The sequence below is a fragment of the Onychostoma macrolepis genome, chromosome 01 (genome assembly GCF_012432095.1).
Source record: "Onychostoma macrolepis isolate SWU-2019 chromosome 01, ASM1243209v1, whole genome shotgun sequence".
NCBI classification, from domain to species: Eukaryota; Metazoa; Chordata; class Actinopteri; order Cypriniformes; family Cyprinidae; genus Onychostoma; species Onychostoma macrolepis.
This window is the reverse complement of record NC_081155.1, coordinates 12,146,281-12,162,906: the sequence shown is the minus strand read 5'-3', so window position 1 is coordinate 12,162,906 and position 16,626 is coordinate 12,146,281. Positions and strand designations below refer to the sequence as shown.

Below are 16,626 nucleotides of genomic sequence, written 5' to 3'. Positions count from 1 at the left end.
TGAATACAGTCTACACTGTTGGGGAAAAAAAATACACATATGCTGGTTAGGTAGGTTTTGAAGCATGGATGCTGGTCATGAGCTGGTTTAAGCTGGTCCTGAGCAGGAGCTAGTTGCTTAGGACCAGCACATGACAGCTAAGGACCAGCTCAAATCAGCACCCATGCTTCAAAACCTACCTAATTATATAATATAGATATTATATAGATGTGTATAATAAAGAAACTAACAGTTGAAGCTGGAGCAGTTAACTAGCTTAATACGGTAACACTTTACAATAAAGTGTCATTTATTGACATTAGTTGATATATTAACTAACATGAACAAACAATGAACAATGCATTTATTAATCTTGATCATGAAAATATAGTTCATTGTTAATTCATGTTAGTTCACAGTGCATTAACTAATGTTAACAAACACAACTTGTGATTTTAATAATGCATTAGTAAATGCTGAAATTAACATGAACTAAGATTAATAAATTCTGTAGAATTATTGTTTATACTTAGTTCATGTTTACTAATGTTGTTAACTACTGAACCTTATTGTAAAGTGTTACCCTTAATACTAACACCTTAACAGTTAACTAACTTAAAATTGACACCTTTTGTCCCCGAGTGCACTAAGTGCGTACACAGCATCTAGTGCGTAGGTGTCCTAAGAGCTGAGAAGCTGTCTGGTCTGCATTATTGTTATCTGAAATCCCATTAAATAAATACACAAAACAACTGACTTTTAAAAATATTTCTTCAGATATATTTGAAATTCAAAAAGGTGACAGACATTTATGCACACATTCATTTCAACGCAATGCAAAAAACCTTAGGTAAAAGGCCAAATATCTGACACGTTTTTAGATTACATCTATATGTGAATTTCTGAATCCCATCTACAATATTGTGTTTTTATTGGGTCTTTCCACTTGCTCCCAAACTCAGATTTGAGAGAGAGTCCTCCACCCCTGGATCGTCTTCTTCCTCCTCCTCATCGTCATCATCATCATCTTCCTCCTCGTCCTCTTCATCATAATCATCATCAAATTCGTCATCCTCCTCATCTTTGTATCCCCCTCCAGATTCCTGATTTTTCCAATAGGAGCTATATCCAGACGCACCATAATCATCTTCATCAGCACCAGTCTGTCGGCCAAATTTGTGTGTTCGGGCTGCAAGAACATCGAATAAAATCATCTGGTTAGTACCAGACATCTAACTGCTACTTAAAACCGCTGTTATACAAGTATCATTGATATACTATACATTACTACAGTAAATATCAATATACTATTATCATTTTCATCATTTTTGTTAATATTTCTGAATGAGGTTTTTGTAAATAAAGTTTATAAATATTTTTAGATTAATATTTAGATTTTTATACTGAATAAAATGTATTTTGTTTTCACTGTGATTTTAGTTTAAGTATTCCAGTTTTTGCATTTAATTTTTGTCATTTTTATTAGTTTGCTGGGGAGGGGTTATATTTCTTATCAGTTTTTATTCATTTTTAAGTAGTGCTTTGAAATTGATTAAATCGCATCCCAAATTAAAGTTTGTATTTGCATATTATGCGTTTACTATATATGCATATATAAATATACTGTATATATTTAAGAAATATATGTAATATATATTTATATATAATATAAATCATATATAAATGCAAATATATATAGACGTGTGTGCATTTATATATATACACACACACACACACATTTAAATATACATAGTATAATATAACAATACATAATATGTAAACACAAACTTTAATTTTAAGTTTATTTAGTTTGTAATTTTAGTACTTTAAATGAAAATGGGAAATGTTGCCTTGGCAACTAGCTGAAATCAAATGTTTATGTTTATTTCATGTAGCAAAAATGTTTTTATGGCTTTAGGTAAAAAAAAATAAAATTAAAAAAAAGAGCTATTATTATTTCTATTGAATGTTTAAAAAAAAATTAAGAATTATATTATCATACTTTTATTTGGATTAATTGTACAGCCCTGGCTGCACTATACTGAATAAAATGTCTGGATTTAGATGTCACAATTCAGATTAGACAAGACTGTAATAGTAGATAGCAGAGGGAACTCACTGGACATGCTGAGATCTTTGGTCTCCTGAGTTTCATGTCCACACTTTGGGCACGGAGGAGCCTTGCCTTTCTCCTGCTTGAACACTTTGCTTCGAGCGTGGTCATCACAGAAACATGCCTACAAAAACAGCACTTCACTCACAGTTTGTCCAAACAATATACATACACAAACAAATCACACTGATGAAAATCCTAACCTTGCATCGGAGACAAGAATGCTGACCAAGACGATTACAAGATAAACCTGAAATTGGGCCAAAAGTCATTAAAGCTGAATGTCTTATTGTAAAGAAGAATATTCAGAAAAACATTGGGAATGAGACAGACGTACATTTAAAAGTCTCTGCTTCCAGGATCTGACAGCTCGCCTGGTGTTCAAACTGATCATCCTCACACAGGAAGTTGTGGCAAAAACAGCAGCGGAAAATGCGACCACCTGTACATTATACAACAAACAGGATTTGATTGGTTTCTCCAACCAACCACAGCTGATTTACAGTAAGGTGCTGTAAAAAGTTACTTTTAAAAGTAATGCATTACATTACTTTTGTGTTACTTTTTGTAGCCTGGGCTGGACTTGCTTATTTGTTTTTAATAGCAAAAATCCCAAAAGTTATATTTTTGGCAACTGTAAAGGCCCTTTCACACCAAAAGTTAAATGAATAAGCCTCGAGCTGAAGGAAGTACCTCTGGCATCTCACTCACAAAGCAGTTTGTGTCACTTATTTGAAAAAGTTATTCAGATATTTTGCTGTAAATTTAAAAGTAATGCATTACTATTTACAGTAAAAAAAGTAATCTGACTACATCACTTGTGTTACTTGTAACTGGTGGTAACGGTTTGTGCCGTAGTAGACGTGAACGTTTGCCCTTTACCATGTTCCCAAACGCTGCGGTCACACTCAATGCAGTCTGCGTCAGAAAGAGGGCAAGAGCAGGCATGGGTGCTCAAGCACTTCCTTCCATGGCAAACCCAGGCCTCACAGAAGTCACATATGGCCCCCTATAGGATATAAACACTACTGCATTAACAACAGAGCCAAGCATTCAATCAGACTCTTCTGTGTTCAGTAAAAAACTGATTCTTGGACTGAGCAAGAGCTCAAATCACACACCAGCATTTTCAGATTCTTCTAAAGCCAATTTAAAACACCTTTAACAGTGACGTAAGCATCAGCACGATTCCAATAAGTCTCCGTCTACAATAAGGCGAAACTAAAAGATGACACACATTTAGTGACCCCAAAAAGTATTGAGTTTCACTGCATTAGAAACAAAAAGTGAACTACATTTTCCTAGAACTAACTTCACTTTTCTGTGCCATTCGTGCAATGACTCATGATAACAAATACAAATTTGGACTGTAAAAGAAACTCCAAACGAGTCCTATTGTGTTTAAATCATGGGGTTGGGGAACTTCCATTCAAAATGACTGAAACAAATCATTTCAAATTATAAGGTAGTGCTACAAATAATCCCTAATCAGTATATCATGCATCATGCTCTATTTTTATCTGTAAGGAAAACAATATAATGCTTGGAATGTTATTGCCATCACAAACAATCCTATGTCATGTGACAAATCTCTTTTCAGTCCTCTAGCTGTGTCCTGTTTCCTGTTTCCTTGTATTTTGCTGTATTAATATGAAAAAGAAATTTTTTTTTTCTTCTTTCAAATGGCAGTTTCAAATGTAGTTGTTTTCTTCCCTTTTTCACTTCCAATCCTTATTAGCTGCGTTTATTGGAATATTGATCATATTCAATATTATTCAGTTACATAATAATATAAAGCTTGGAAATACAACATTGATCTGTCAAAATGAGGGAGAGCACTTTGAAATATCCATAAATATTACAGTTAATAATGGAGCATTTTTAATCAACACAACATATACATGTTACTACATATTTAAACAGTAATATTTAACACATCCATAATATTGCTACTGAAAGACTCATTCATTTGATCTTTTAGGGTTGTTGGTGGTCAGCTGAACACTTTTAAGTTTACTGTAGTTGTTTGATGGGTGAGGAGTGAAAGAATAATGTCACTTCACTGTAGTTTTTGGCAAAGGATTAGTATTGCATTCTTAAAGTGAACCTTTAAAACACATTTATTGGCAGTCGCTGCCTGTTTAAAGTTTAACTGAAGATACTCCCATAATTTCCGCAAAACATCATGGGGTGTAGGAAAGAGGTGAACTCTTAGACTACAGTCATAATGTGTGATGATGACAAACACAACAGACTTTCATTCTAAAGAAAACTTTAAAATCACTGAAGAAACTGAATATAAATCATAAGAATGTTACTTGGATTGGAATTTGTTTGTGCAACCTTCTTTAGAGGTTTTATGGCACTTGGCAAATCAGCTCAAATGCTGCATTTACCGCCTTTTGTGCAACCTAGAGAAAGCCATCTGCTAACATTCAGAGCTTGGCAGTTGCTTGGCTTTCTGTCCAAAAACAGCCCTTTCTAGCATAATGGGTATAAAATGGAAGACATGTGAGGTCATTTATGGAGATGTTTGTGCTTACCACCATGCCCATTCCAGTGCTGTGAACACCAGGATGTTTTATGACACAGTCTGAAGCCTTCATACATTTCGTTTTGCCTTTGAATAAAGAAAAATAACAGAATAAATACTTCAAATAGAAACCTAAAACTGTGTAATATTCTAGAAATGTACTACTTCTCTTTCTGTAGCCCACCAACCGTGCTTTATCTCTGTCCAGCGTCTATTTATTTTATGATACACTAGGCACATTTCACAGACAAGTTCACTTCCCTTTGCGTACTTAGGGGGATCGTATTATATACTCCTTTTTTACTCTGAGGTCTGCTTATAATGTCATTTTATGTGCTGTGTTTTGAAGAAATGTCCCTTTGCACGCAAAGCAAGCAGCAGCACTCTGTTCCTGAGCTGCAGATTTGATTCAGGAATTTGATCGATTAGCTAGAGACAAAAAAAGAAGGAAAATCTGACTACGCCCACAAGCCAATTATAATTAAAAATATATATTTTAGCACATTAAAAGCTATATCTTATATTGTAATAATACATACTATTGTCCTGTAAAAAAAAATAAATAAATAAAAAGCGGCATTTAATCATCATGATAAAAATATAATGTATTAGAATAAAGTACTATAATATTATAGTAAAGTATATAGAATTGTTATTATTATTAAAGTACCTGCCAAAAGTTTGGAAACATTATAATTATTAATGATTTTGAAATAAATATCTTCTGCTCATCAAGGCTGAATTTATTTGATTAAAATAAAGTTAAAAAAAAAAAATATATATATATATATATATATATATTGTGAAATATTACAAATTTAAAAAAAAAATTAATTATATTAAATTTTAACATATTATAAAATGCAATGTTATTCCTGTGATGCAAAGCAGAATTTTCTTCATTATTACTCCAGTTTTCAGTGTCACATGATCTTTTAGAAATCATTACAATTTATTTGACCCTCAAGAAACATTTCTGATTATTATCAATGTTGAAAACAATTTTGCTGCTTCATATTTTGTGTGGAAATGGTGATACTTTATTTTTCTGGATTTTTTGATAAATATAAAGTTTAACGAACAGCATGTGTCAAATATATTAATTAAATTTGTTAATGCATTTATTAAAATAGAAATCATTTTAAATGTCTTCACTCACTTTTAATCACTTCCGTGCATGATGAATAAAATTATTAATTTCTCTCTCTTTTTCAAATCTTATACAAATGTTTGAGTGGTATCATTGTTTCCACAAAAATATTAAGCAGCAAAACATTGCTATTTTTAACAATAGTTTCTTGAGCAGCAAATCAGCATATTACAATGATTTCTGAAAGATCATGTGACACTGAAACTTCTCTTTGTAAACAACAACAGATTTATAAACGTTTCTAATGACGAATGTTGCGTTCTCAAATGCGAATTAAAGCGTCTCGAACCAAGCGCAGCTCAGCTAGCACTAACAATGAATCGTAGTCTCAGCCTCAGACGTCACGCTCACGGACCGTTGGCTGAATGTCTGATGCATATGGCACACAAAAGTGGAAACACTTCAGGAGTTTCCAAGTCGTCATCGGATTGGTTAGATTATACAGGATTTCCAGGAGACGTGTGTGTCGCGTTCTTTAACGTTCAGCCTGGAAACAAAGAGGCCGTGATGCCAAACCCCCTCACGAAAGAGGAAAGCCGTTGTGTTTACAACTGTGATGACGTGCGCTTATCAGGATCAATTAAAAGCTGGATTTTCAAAAGTATGTGAAATATACAAAGTTCAATAGAATCTTTAAAATGCTTCAAAGAGTTTTACACACCAGTCTGTTATTGTTGCGACATTTCCACGCCCCGAAACGTGACGCTGAACGAAACAAACTGTGAATGGATGTTTGACATGTTGGTCAAACGGTCTCATGGGCGGGCTTTGGCAAATGAAAGCTGCCATGGATTCCAGACCTTCAGCCGTCGACTAAGTGAATTGAAACAGTACTGTAACAGCAGACATGTAGCGCATCAGACTACAGTCTATTATATAATTATATCACAACCGTTGCGCATTTTATGACAGCACTAACAATCTCAAATTCTCACCGCCATTCAGAAAAAGTCACCGGGTCGAGTAACACGTTTCAGCACTAAATCTACTCACCTTTGGCGCTTTGAACTGTCCTGCAGATGGCGCCGCGAGCTCGTGCAGCACTCTCAGGACCAGTTCATCCATAACGTTTTAGAAAACAATCTTTTCGCAGTTTATTTAGGTAATAGCTTAAGGCCATTTGTGCGATTTCAATCATCATGCAGTAACCACCCCCCCAAAAAATACTCAAATCTACACAAATCACATGGGTCGTCCCAGAGGTTGGAAAATATTAGAAAAAAAAAAAGAAATCACATCCCTGTTGATTGTATTGTTATCATTTGTTATTTGTGTGTTTAAGAACAATGTGTTATCTTTATCTTCTTTATTGGACAGGCCAAGTTTCAGAACACTGGACAGACATCTAATATCAAACTGAGCAACGTGCAAGTTATTTCCCAGAAAAAAACTGACTCTAACTGGGGAAAATGAAGAGGGTCAGTTATCATGAGTGTGGAGGGCGTGTTGGGGTTCAAAAGGAGGAAGTTCGCCTCACCGCACTGTGCACACATGGGAAGTTTCTGCACTGAAGAGCAGAAATAGCAGAACGCCCTGTTCTTTTGTCGCCTGTCAACAGATAATTTTATGAAATATTATGGAAAGGTACAAGGTAATGTAACAATTCTGAGTGCAAAATAAGTCAAATTACCTTTGACACTTATCACATTCCTAAAAAGTACAAAAAGGGGAGAGAGAGAGAGAGAGAGAGAGAGAGAGAGAGAAAAAAGGTTACGTCTGTGCATTAATGTACTAATTAGAAAATGCCTAGGTTACATCCAAATTTTGATAGAAATTTAAAAAGCATGTCTGGGACATCTCGCAAAATAACAAACAAAAACAGAAAGAACATGTGACCCTGGACGACAAAACCAGTCACAAGTAGTACAGGTATATTTGTAGCAATAGCCAACAATACATTGTATGGGTCAAAATTATTGATTTTTCTTTTATGCCAAAAATCATTAGTATATTAAGTAAAAATCATGTTTCATGAAGATATTTTGTAAATTTCCTACTGTAAATATATCAAAACTTATTTTTTTGATTAGTAATATGCATTGCTAAGAACTTCATTTAGACTAATTTAAAGACCATTTTATTATTCTTATATCTTATTTATTCGGCTTTCCATTGATGTATGGTTTATGAAGGTGATGTCTAAATCTCAGTTTTGAAAAATTGATATATACATACACACATATACATATATATATATATATATAGTGCACAGCCCACTAAAGGACAACACCTCTAAAACTTAAATTCAGCAATTACTCTTTACTTATATGACATGTTAGGGTCCTTTGGAGATATAATGTTCCATCAAACCTGCTTCATCAATTACCAAAGAAGAATGTCAAAATTATTCAGCAAAATAAGATTTTCTTATCAAAGTGATAAAATGTTGTGTTGCAAAAATGAATACACCCTCCTCAAAATGACTAAATAAAAAATAAAATAAAATAAAAAGTGTATAGGTTTAAGGTTATTTTGATCAACAGGTAAGTATATTGAACCAAAACTTTTGAAGTAATTTCCTGACAATTAAAAGTGTTATATAGCCAACTTAATGCTGGCAGCAGTGGAACCACTCGGGAGAGAACTGCCAGCTGACTTATTTCTTAGCATAAGAGAGGACAATGGTACAAGAGGAATACCAAATTATTGTTTTAAGTGTGAAAATATAGCAGAAGTAGCACCGACATTCAAAAACAATGGACTTGTGACAAGGCTCCTGAAATAATCAGGTCTTCACTTTAATTTTTTTGCTAGAAAAGGAGCAGGAGAAATAACATACAAGTGTCTCAGAGCCGGCAAAAGCTATGAAAAGAGTGACACTTTATCTCACAGGACATGACGCAGCCTGCAGAAGTGATATGCATGGTTGTTGTCACCACTAGAAATACACTATATAGCCAAAAGTATTGGGTCACCCCCTTCTAATGAACAGGTTTGACTACTTTAGTAATTTCCATGAGTACCAATCTTAATGTTTAAGCATATAATGTTATTCTAGGGAATTGTGTGCTTCTAATTTTAAAGCAACAGTTTGGACAGGACCCTGTTCTATTCTAACATGACAATGCCTCTGTGTATAAGGCAAGGTTAAAAAAGAAATGATTGATTTAGTTCAGTGTGGAAGAACTTGACTGGTCTGCAGAAAGCCAAGTCCTAATCCCAGCTGAACACCTCTGCTGTGACTTTAAATACAGATCTTGAGCCAAAAACTCTTTACCAAACACCAATGACTTGTGCATATGGGTACAGTCATTTTAGACACTTCCAAAACTGTTGCAACAGATATGGAAATACAATTTTTAAACACGTGAATTATGTTCCCATCTTTGTTGCCACAGTTTTGGAAGTGCCTTTTTCTGTTCTAAAGAAGGGGGTGTCCCAACACGTTTGTCCATATAGTATACCTACTGTAGCCAAAGCAAAATAAACTCATTTAACCTCTTCCAAGGCCTATACTTACAAAATAGAGACTTCCAAGTCACCAAGTCAATAATTTAGGATCCAAAAGCATCCAAAATGTTCTGGCGTTGCTAGAGGAGGAGTACAGTGAGAAGTGCTTGGTTCCCACAGTGCCGTTCAGTGGTGGTAAAGCTCTTATATAGGGATGAATGAGTGCTGAAGGTGTGAGGGAGTTGTGCTTTATCAACACTGTCATGAATTCACACACTACTGTGTGATGTAATACAAAAAATTTGAAACCGAAGATGCTACCCTCCCCTCATTCCCGGCATTATTGGGCATATTTTCAGCATGACAATGAAGATATTCATTCTCCCAAGGTGAAAATCCTTCAGTGGTCATGTAATTCACTCAATTTTAACGCTCTTGAGCAGCTGTGGGGGATTCTGTAGAGACGAGCGGAGCAAAGCTCCCCATTAAAGACCAGAGTAGAGTTAAACAGGACAGATGTGAAAATTTGTCATGAACTTGTACACTCAGTGCCAAGAAGAGTCAGAGCAGTATACTTAAAGTTCTGGAGGACATACTAAGTACTAGAATATTATACATTTGCTGAATTAAATCTAGGGTGTACTCATTTCTGCAATCCTTCATGTAAATAAAATTGGCTAATTTACTTATCTTACAGAAAATATTGGCATATATTTTGTTGTTTTTATTAAGCATATGTTTAATACATTTCAATTTTGCCATCTTTCCATGAATTATATTAGTGATCATTAAGAAAATACATCTTTATATTTATTCAGAGGGGGTGTACTCATTTATGCTGTGCACTGTGTGTGTGTGTTATATATACACAGGTGCATCTCAATTAGGGTTGCAAAGGGGCGGAAAATTTATGGAATTTTTCCAGAAACTTTCCATGGGAACTTCGGAAATATTCCAAATTTGAAACTTACCAGGAATTTATGGGAATTAATTGGAAATTTATAAAACTGTATCATATACAAACATAAATATATATATTTTTGATCATAGGCTCACTTGCATGCAAACTAATACAAATTTTAAAAGTGACATTTTTGGGGGGGAATCCGTGATGCTTTTTTCAGGATTTATTAATGAATAAAAACTTATGAACAGTTTATTCAAAATAGAAATATTTTCTAACAATACAAGTCTTTGCTACTACTTTTTTTTTATTAATTTAACACATCCTTGTTGAATAAAAGTATTAATTTATTTCAAAAAAAGAGAAAAGACACTGACCCCAAACTTTTGAATGGTAGTGTATTGTTAAAAAAGGATTTCTGTTTTAAATAAATGTTTTTTTTTAACTCTTTATTCATCAAAGAATCACAGGTAATAATAACAATAACATAAATATATATATATATTAAGCAGCACAACTGTTTCCAAAATTGATAATAAATAAGCATATTAGAATGATGTCTGAAGAATCATGTGACACTGAAGACTGTAGCTTTGATCACAGAAATACATTATATTTTAAAGTATATTACAACAGAAAACCATTATTTTAAATTGTAATACCGGCAATACTGCACAATATCACTTTTTTTCTGTATTTTTGATCAAATACAGTGGGGCAAAAAAGTATTTAGTCAGCCACCAAGTTCTCCCACTTAAAAAGATGAGAGAGGCCTGTAATTTTCAGCATAGGTATACCTCAACTATGAGAGACAAAATGAGAAAAAAAAAAATCCAGAAAATCACATTGCAGGATTTTTAAAGAATTAATTGGTAAATTCCTCTGTAAAATAAGTATTTGGTCACCTACAAACAAGCAAGATTTCTGGCTCTCACAGATCTGTAACTTCTTCTTTAAGAGGCTCCTCTGTCCTCCACTCGTTACCTGTATTAATGGCATCTGTTTGAACTCGTTATCAGTATAAAAGACACCTGTCCACAACCTCCAACAGTCCAACTCCAAACTCCACCATTGCCAAGACCAAAGAGCTGTCAAAGGACACCAGAAACAAAATTGTAGATCTGCACCAGGCTGGGAAGACAGAATCTGCAATAGGTAAGCAGCTTGGTGTGAAGAAATCAACTGTGGGAGCAATTATTAGAAAATGGAAGACATACAAGACCACTGATAATCTCCCTCGATCTGGGGCTCCACCAAGCGTCAACCTCCCGCTCCCTCTCTTGAAACCAACACGGACTAAAACTGCAATACATCGACTGGCCGCTGGAGGCTGGCTCCAAAAGGGAGTCAATCCCATAGACTCCCCATGTTAAAATGCCCAACTTTACAGCAGTTTATAGCCTGGTACAAACAATTATTTTGGTCTATATAGCTAATTTTGCCCTTCATGACAACTGTGAGGGGGGTGAATTTTTTTTTATAACTCATCCGTTTAAATTATATTAAGCCTTAAAGTTCTGCATAATTAAGGCGTGGTCACTTGAGTGACAGGTGGACTGCCGCTCTGCTCCAGAGTGTGAAACTTTTGTATTTGTACAGAAAAAATAATTATAGGTAGGACACTGGGAATCTGGCAATTAGATGTTTTAATGAAAATGATCTCAAACTTGATTTTTACGGCTATATTGATATTGTACTCTGCGTTTGCACTGTCTGCAAAAAGTGAGATGTCACGCCAAGGAAAAAGGCAGTAACACATTATATAGGGTGCTGATCACCATTTACAGAATCATTATAGTAACATCTGGATAAAATCTAGTGATCAATGGCTAGGCTATAACATCTAGTAATGTGATTCTTTTTTTTTTTTTTCTGACCATAACAACCAGACAAAGTTAAACACCAGTGGATACCGTTTTGCAACCAATTTATTTGCAATGTTCGCTAACATTAAAGGATGCAAGATATACTTAGCCTATTGTTTTTACATCGAACTGAATTAAAATAGCTTAAGAAAGACTTGTGGATTGATGTGAACGCCAGCAGGGATGATGCTCCGAATGATTGTGAATTAAACATCTCCGATGGCGTTCATTGCAATGGATTTTGTCGACTTACAAGAAAAGGAAGGAAAAGGATTTAATTGCGACCAGTTATTGATTTTGTGTGTGATACGCTGTCAGGGCATTTGAGTTGTCATGTACAGAAGTGTGCAGCCCCAGACTGACAGCTTGCAAGGAGTGAATAATCTGCATTATATATATTAAAAAAAACACTTTAAAGATTATTTACGATTAATTATTGGTGCCAAGTTATCGAATCGTTATTGCTTACAGTGGAGCAGTTTGTTAGATCGCGATCTCTCTCATTTGTTTGTCTAATGAAGTGCCAACAGATATAGAAGTACACAAACGCGGCGGACTTTAAATGGACAATAAAACAAAGGCAGAATACCATGTAACTCCAGGCTGGCACAGTATTGACGAACGAATGCAAACAAATGCAGAGCACCGTAACTTAATTGAGCTTTCAAAAACAAAATCAAAGAGCGGTAACTGATGTTATAGTGTTCTGCCTTGGTTTCTCCGGGACTTTTCTCCATGATACAACATGTTAAACATGTCCCAAAATGATCAATAACTCATTTTCGACCAAAAACGAAGTTATGGTGTTTTGTCTTTGCACGGCAGCACTGCTGTCACTATAGAGGGGCGTGGTTTCAGCTCAGCTTCACCCACGTCCCGCCTTTTTGCCCATTTTCGATTATCCGGGAGTGATGCACGGTGACGCGCTTCCAAGATGGCGGCGGTCGGCTCCGCCCACTTTAGGCTTCAAAAACCATAGACATAATAAACGTATATTATGTCTATGTCAAAAACGCGAATGAGGCGGCGCGAATTGAGCGTTTCGGGCGTTTGAGGCGCGTAACGCGTGATTCGCGCGAGTTGAAAAATCTGAACTTTGGCGAAAATTCGCGCCGCGTTAACCAATCAGGAGCTTGCTCTAGTAGTGACGTGATTACGACGTAGCGAGCGGAGGGAATCCCAAACAACAATGGAGGACAAAATAATCATCGCTGTTTGTGGACACCCAGAGCTGTATGATAGCCTACATTTTCGTACTTTTACAGAAACGGGAATAAAAAGGATTTTGCTTGGAAGCAAGTGAGTGAGGAGGTCGGACAATCTGGTAAATTGTAAAAAACGCTCTTTATACAATTTGAGCTATATATATATATATATATATATATATATATATATACACACATATACATATACACGTATTGAGACTACAAGCTAGCTAAATTGAGCTTATTCGCCGTATTTTATCCATGTCAGCCATTTCGCAACGAGACAGGAGCCGTTCGCCTGGCAGAAGCCCCTCCCATGACGCGAATTCGCGTCTGTTGTGAAGTGAATGTCACGCGCGAATGAAGCGAGTAAACTCAAAATGTTCAAGCGTCCAACTACGCGCGAATAGCGCGATTTATTCGCGCAAGTCGCGTCTGGTGTGAACGCACACTCAGTAACACACTGCGCCGCCAGGGACTCAAATCCTGCTTAAGCCAGTACATGTCCGGCCCGTCTGAAGTTTGCTAGAGAGCATTTGGATGATCCAGAAGAGGATTGGGAGAATGTCAGATGAAACCAAAATAGAACTTTTTGGTAAAAACTCAACTTGTCGTGTTTGGAGGAGAAAGAATGCTGAGTTGCATCCAAAGAACACCATACCTACTGTGAAGCATGGGGGTGAAACATCATGCTTTGGGGCTGTTTTTCTGCAAAGGGACCAGGACGACTGATCCGTGTTAACAAAAGAATGAATGGGGCCATGTATCGTGAGATTTTGAGTGAAAACCTCCTTCCATCAGCAAGGGCATTGAAGATGAAACGTGGCTGGGTCTTTCAGCATGACAATGATCCCAAACACACCACCCGGGCAACGAAGGAGTGGCTTCGTAAGAAGCATTTCAAGGTCCTGGAGTGGCCTAGCCAGTCTCCAGATCTCAACCCCATCGAAAATCTTTGGAGGAGTTGAAAGTCCGTGTTGCCCAGCGACAGCCCCAAAACATTACTGCTCTAGAGGAGATCTGCATGGAGGAATGGGCCAAAATACCAGCAACAGTGTGTGGAAACCTTGTGAAGACTTACAGAAAACGTTTGACCTCTGTCATTGCCAACAAAGGGTATATAACAAAGTATTGAGATGAAATTTTGTTATTGACCAAATACTTATTTTCCACCATAATTTGCAAATAAATTCTTTAAAAATCCTACAATGTGATTTTCTGGATTTTTTTTTTCTCATTTTGTCTCTCATAGTTGAGGTATACCTATGCTGAAAATTACAGGCCTCTCTTATCTTTTTAAGTGGGAGAACTTGCACAACTGGTGGCTGACTAAATACTTTTTTGCCCCACTGTAAATGAAGGCTTGATGAGCAAAAGATATGCAATGTTTAAAAACATGAAAAATAGTAATGTGTCCAAACTTTTGACCAGTACTGCACTACTGTATGATAACAGAAAACTTGTTAGCAGAAGGAGCATCACAGCTTGAGCTATATAGCACACAGCCAACCTCATAAACGGTCTAGCTACTGTATAAACACTTTTTGGTATTTACTAGTTAAACGTGAACCCCATAGATCAAATATATTTAGAATATCAAAACTTAGATGTAGTCTTTGGGCTCAAATGCAGCTTCAGAGAAAATGGAGGGGAATCCCCCTCTTAGGTGACTAGAGAGGATTGTGTGTGGGGGGGAGGGTCATTTTTAGACTTTTGTTTTATTATTATCTCACCTAAATGTTTGTTCAGTCAGTGTATTTATTTTTACTATGGTATAGCCTAATTTAGTTGCACAGTATATTACACACAGCACAAGGAAGTTTTAAACATTTTTTGTAATATTCATGTAATTTATATGAATACTTACCAAGATGGACATTTCGATATTTTGTGTGCAGGATTTAAGAAATGATGTGTGCATGTAATGGTAGATAAGCACAGTGCATGTAGGGGGCGTGGCCTCGATAGCCCTGCAGTAAGCAGTGTGCTGTGTGCAATTGAGCAATGTGTAGAGTAGAAATTAAACTGAAATTGCATTAAATCTGGTTGTTTTAACCAAGATTATGCTGCAAGTTTTTGTTCTCAACTACATTTAAGTTCCCAGTTCCTACAATTTAGCAAATTTCCAGTTTATTCCCATTAATTCCCGTTAATTCCCATGGAAAGTTTCCAGTCTTGAAAATTCCCGGAATTTTGCAACCCTAATCTCAATAAATTAGAATGTCGTGGAAAAGTTCATTTATTTCAGTAATTCAACTCAAATTGTGAAACTCGTGTATTAAATAAATTCAATGCACACACACTGAAGTTTTTGTTAAATGTGAGCCAAAATCATCACAATTAAAAGAACCAAAGACTTCAACTACTTCAGTCTGTGTGCACTGAATTTATTTAATACACGAGTTCTTTTCTTTGTCATTAAAGTGAAATAACCAAACATAAACTTAAGAGCCTAAAAGAAAAACACTAATTTCAGAAGAAAATTTCAAATGGCACTTAAGAGGACATAGAGGTTTTTATTTTCAGTTTTAAAAGGAGAATAAGCACTGAACTAATATGAAAGCCTTGAGGAAAAAAAGGAAAAAATATATTTTCGTAATCTGTCAATGCAGTATGAAAGCTTTGGATGACTCTTACCATGGATGAATTGCATGGGTGTTTGGCCACATCCACAGTCTCTCTATTGGCTCGACTCTGTTTCTCTCGTTCCTTTCGGCTCTCAGCCTTCTTACGAGCGCCAGTCTTTTTCTTAGGCATCTTCCACCTCCAATATCACAAAGACAGAACACAAACATGTGACACATGTACTCGATTGACTATAAAACACACTGCGAAGTGCTGTTGGCGGAGCGTGACTCCGCGCTGCTGATTCCCACTGAACTCGCATGAGTACGTTAATATGACTTTAATAAACATCGCAAGCTTAACAGGTACTTTTACGAAAACGTCTGGTTTTAGTCAATAACATATAATCGACCACGTTTGCCATAGGAAACATACCCAGATTAAAGGTTCAATCGCGTAGAAAACAGGCAGTTGATCACAGCTGATCCCGGTGCGTGTGTAACGGTAAATCGTTCCGGAAGAAAACTTAACTGAAGCTGTTATCAGTTCCGTGAACATTTACCAACAGGTGTCTTTTGCGTGGGGGAACCGTTTGGATTATAATATAATGCAGATAAACTGTATTAAAATATCTATATATATATTAAAACCCATATATATGTTAATTTAAAAGAATTACAGGAGATGTAGTCCCACTCCATCACAGAGGAGGGCAACGCACATGTTCTGCGCTGTCCGTAATGGAGCGGTTGCCAGACACTCTATCAAATCGCTTCACTAAGTTTTCACGTTGCCTCTGATAAGTAATAAATTAAAGGAAAAATCATTCAAATATTGCAAATATTCTACTCAAAAATAATAATAAATATGGTAGTAATTAAAATAGTAATAAAACGATTTATAAATCTAAATCAAGCAGTAT

General features: G+C 35.8%; 1 protein-coding gene across 1 annotated transcript; it reads right to left on the bottom strand.

Annotated features, from left to right (window-relative positions):
* Positions 1-736: 736 nt before the first annotated feature.
* znf330 (zinc finger protein 330) lies at positions 737-16,372 on the bottom strand. Its single transcript, XM_058791482.1, has 10 exons — positions 16,140-16,372; positions 15,777-15,903; positions 7,406-7,425; positions 7,253-7,323; positions 4,636-4,712; positions 2,975-3,101; positions 2,430-2,534; positions 2,296-2,342; positions 2,099-2,216; positions 737-1,168 (listed from the first exon to the last, which is right to left on the bottom strand). The coding sequence occupies exons 2-10, from the start codon at positions 15,894-15,896 to the stop codon at positions 909-911; spliced, it is 945 nt and encodes a 314-aa protein (XP_058647465.1). The 5' UTR covers positions 15,897-15,903; positions 16,140-16,372; the 3' UTR covers positions 737-908.
* Between the last annotated feature and the right edge of the window lie 254 nt (positions 16,373-16,626).

Bases quoted from the DNA above. Each gene is read 5' to 3' on its own strand.
- znf330 (XM_058791482.1), bottom strand. From the start codon at position 15,896: ATGCCTAAGAAAAAGACTGGCGCTCGTAAGAAGGCTGAGAGCCGAAAG. The intron at 2,217-2,295 runs GTTAGGATTTTC...CTGTTTTTGTAG, and splicing joins ATTCTTGTCTCCGATGCAAG to GCATGTTTCTGTGATGACCA. The intron at 1,169-2,098 runs GTGAGTTCCCTC...ATGTTCTTGCAG, and splicing joins CAAAGATCTCAGCATGTCCA to CCCGAACACACAAATTTGGC.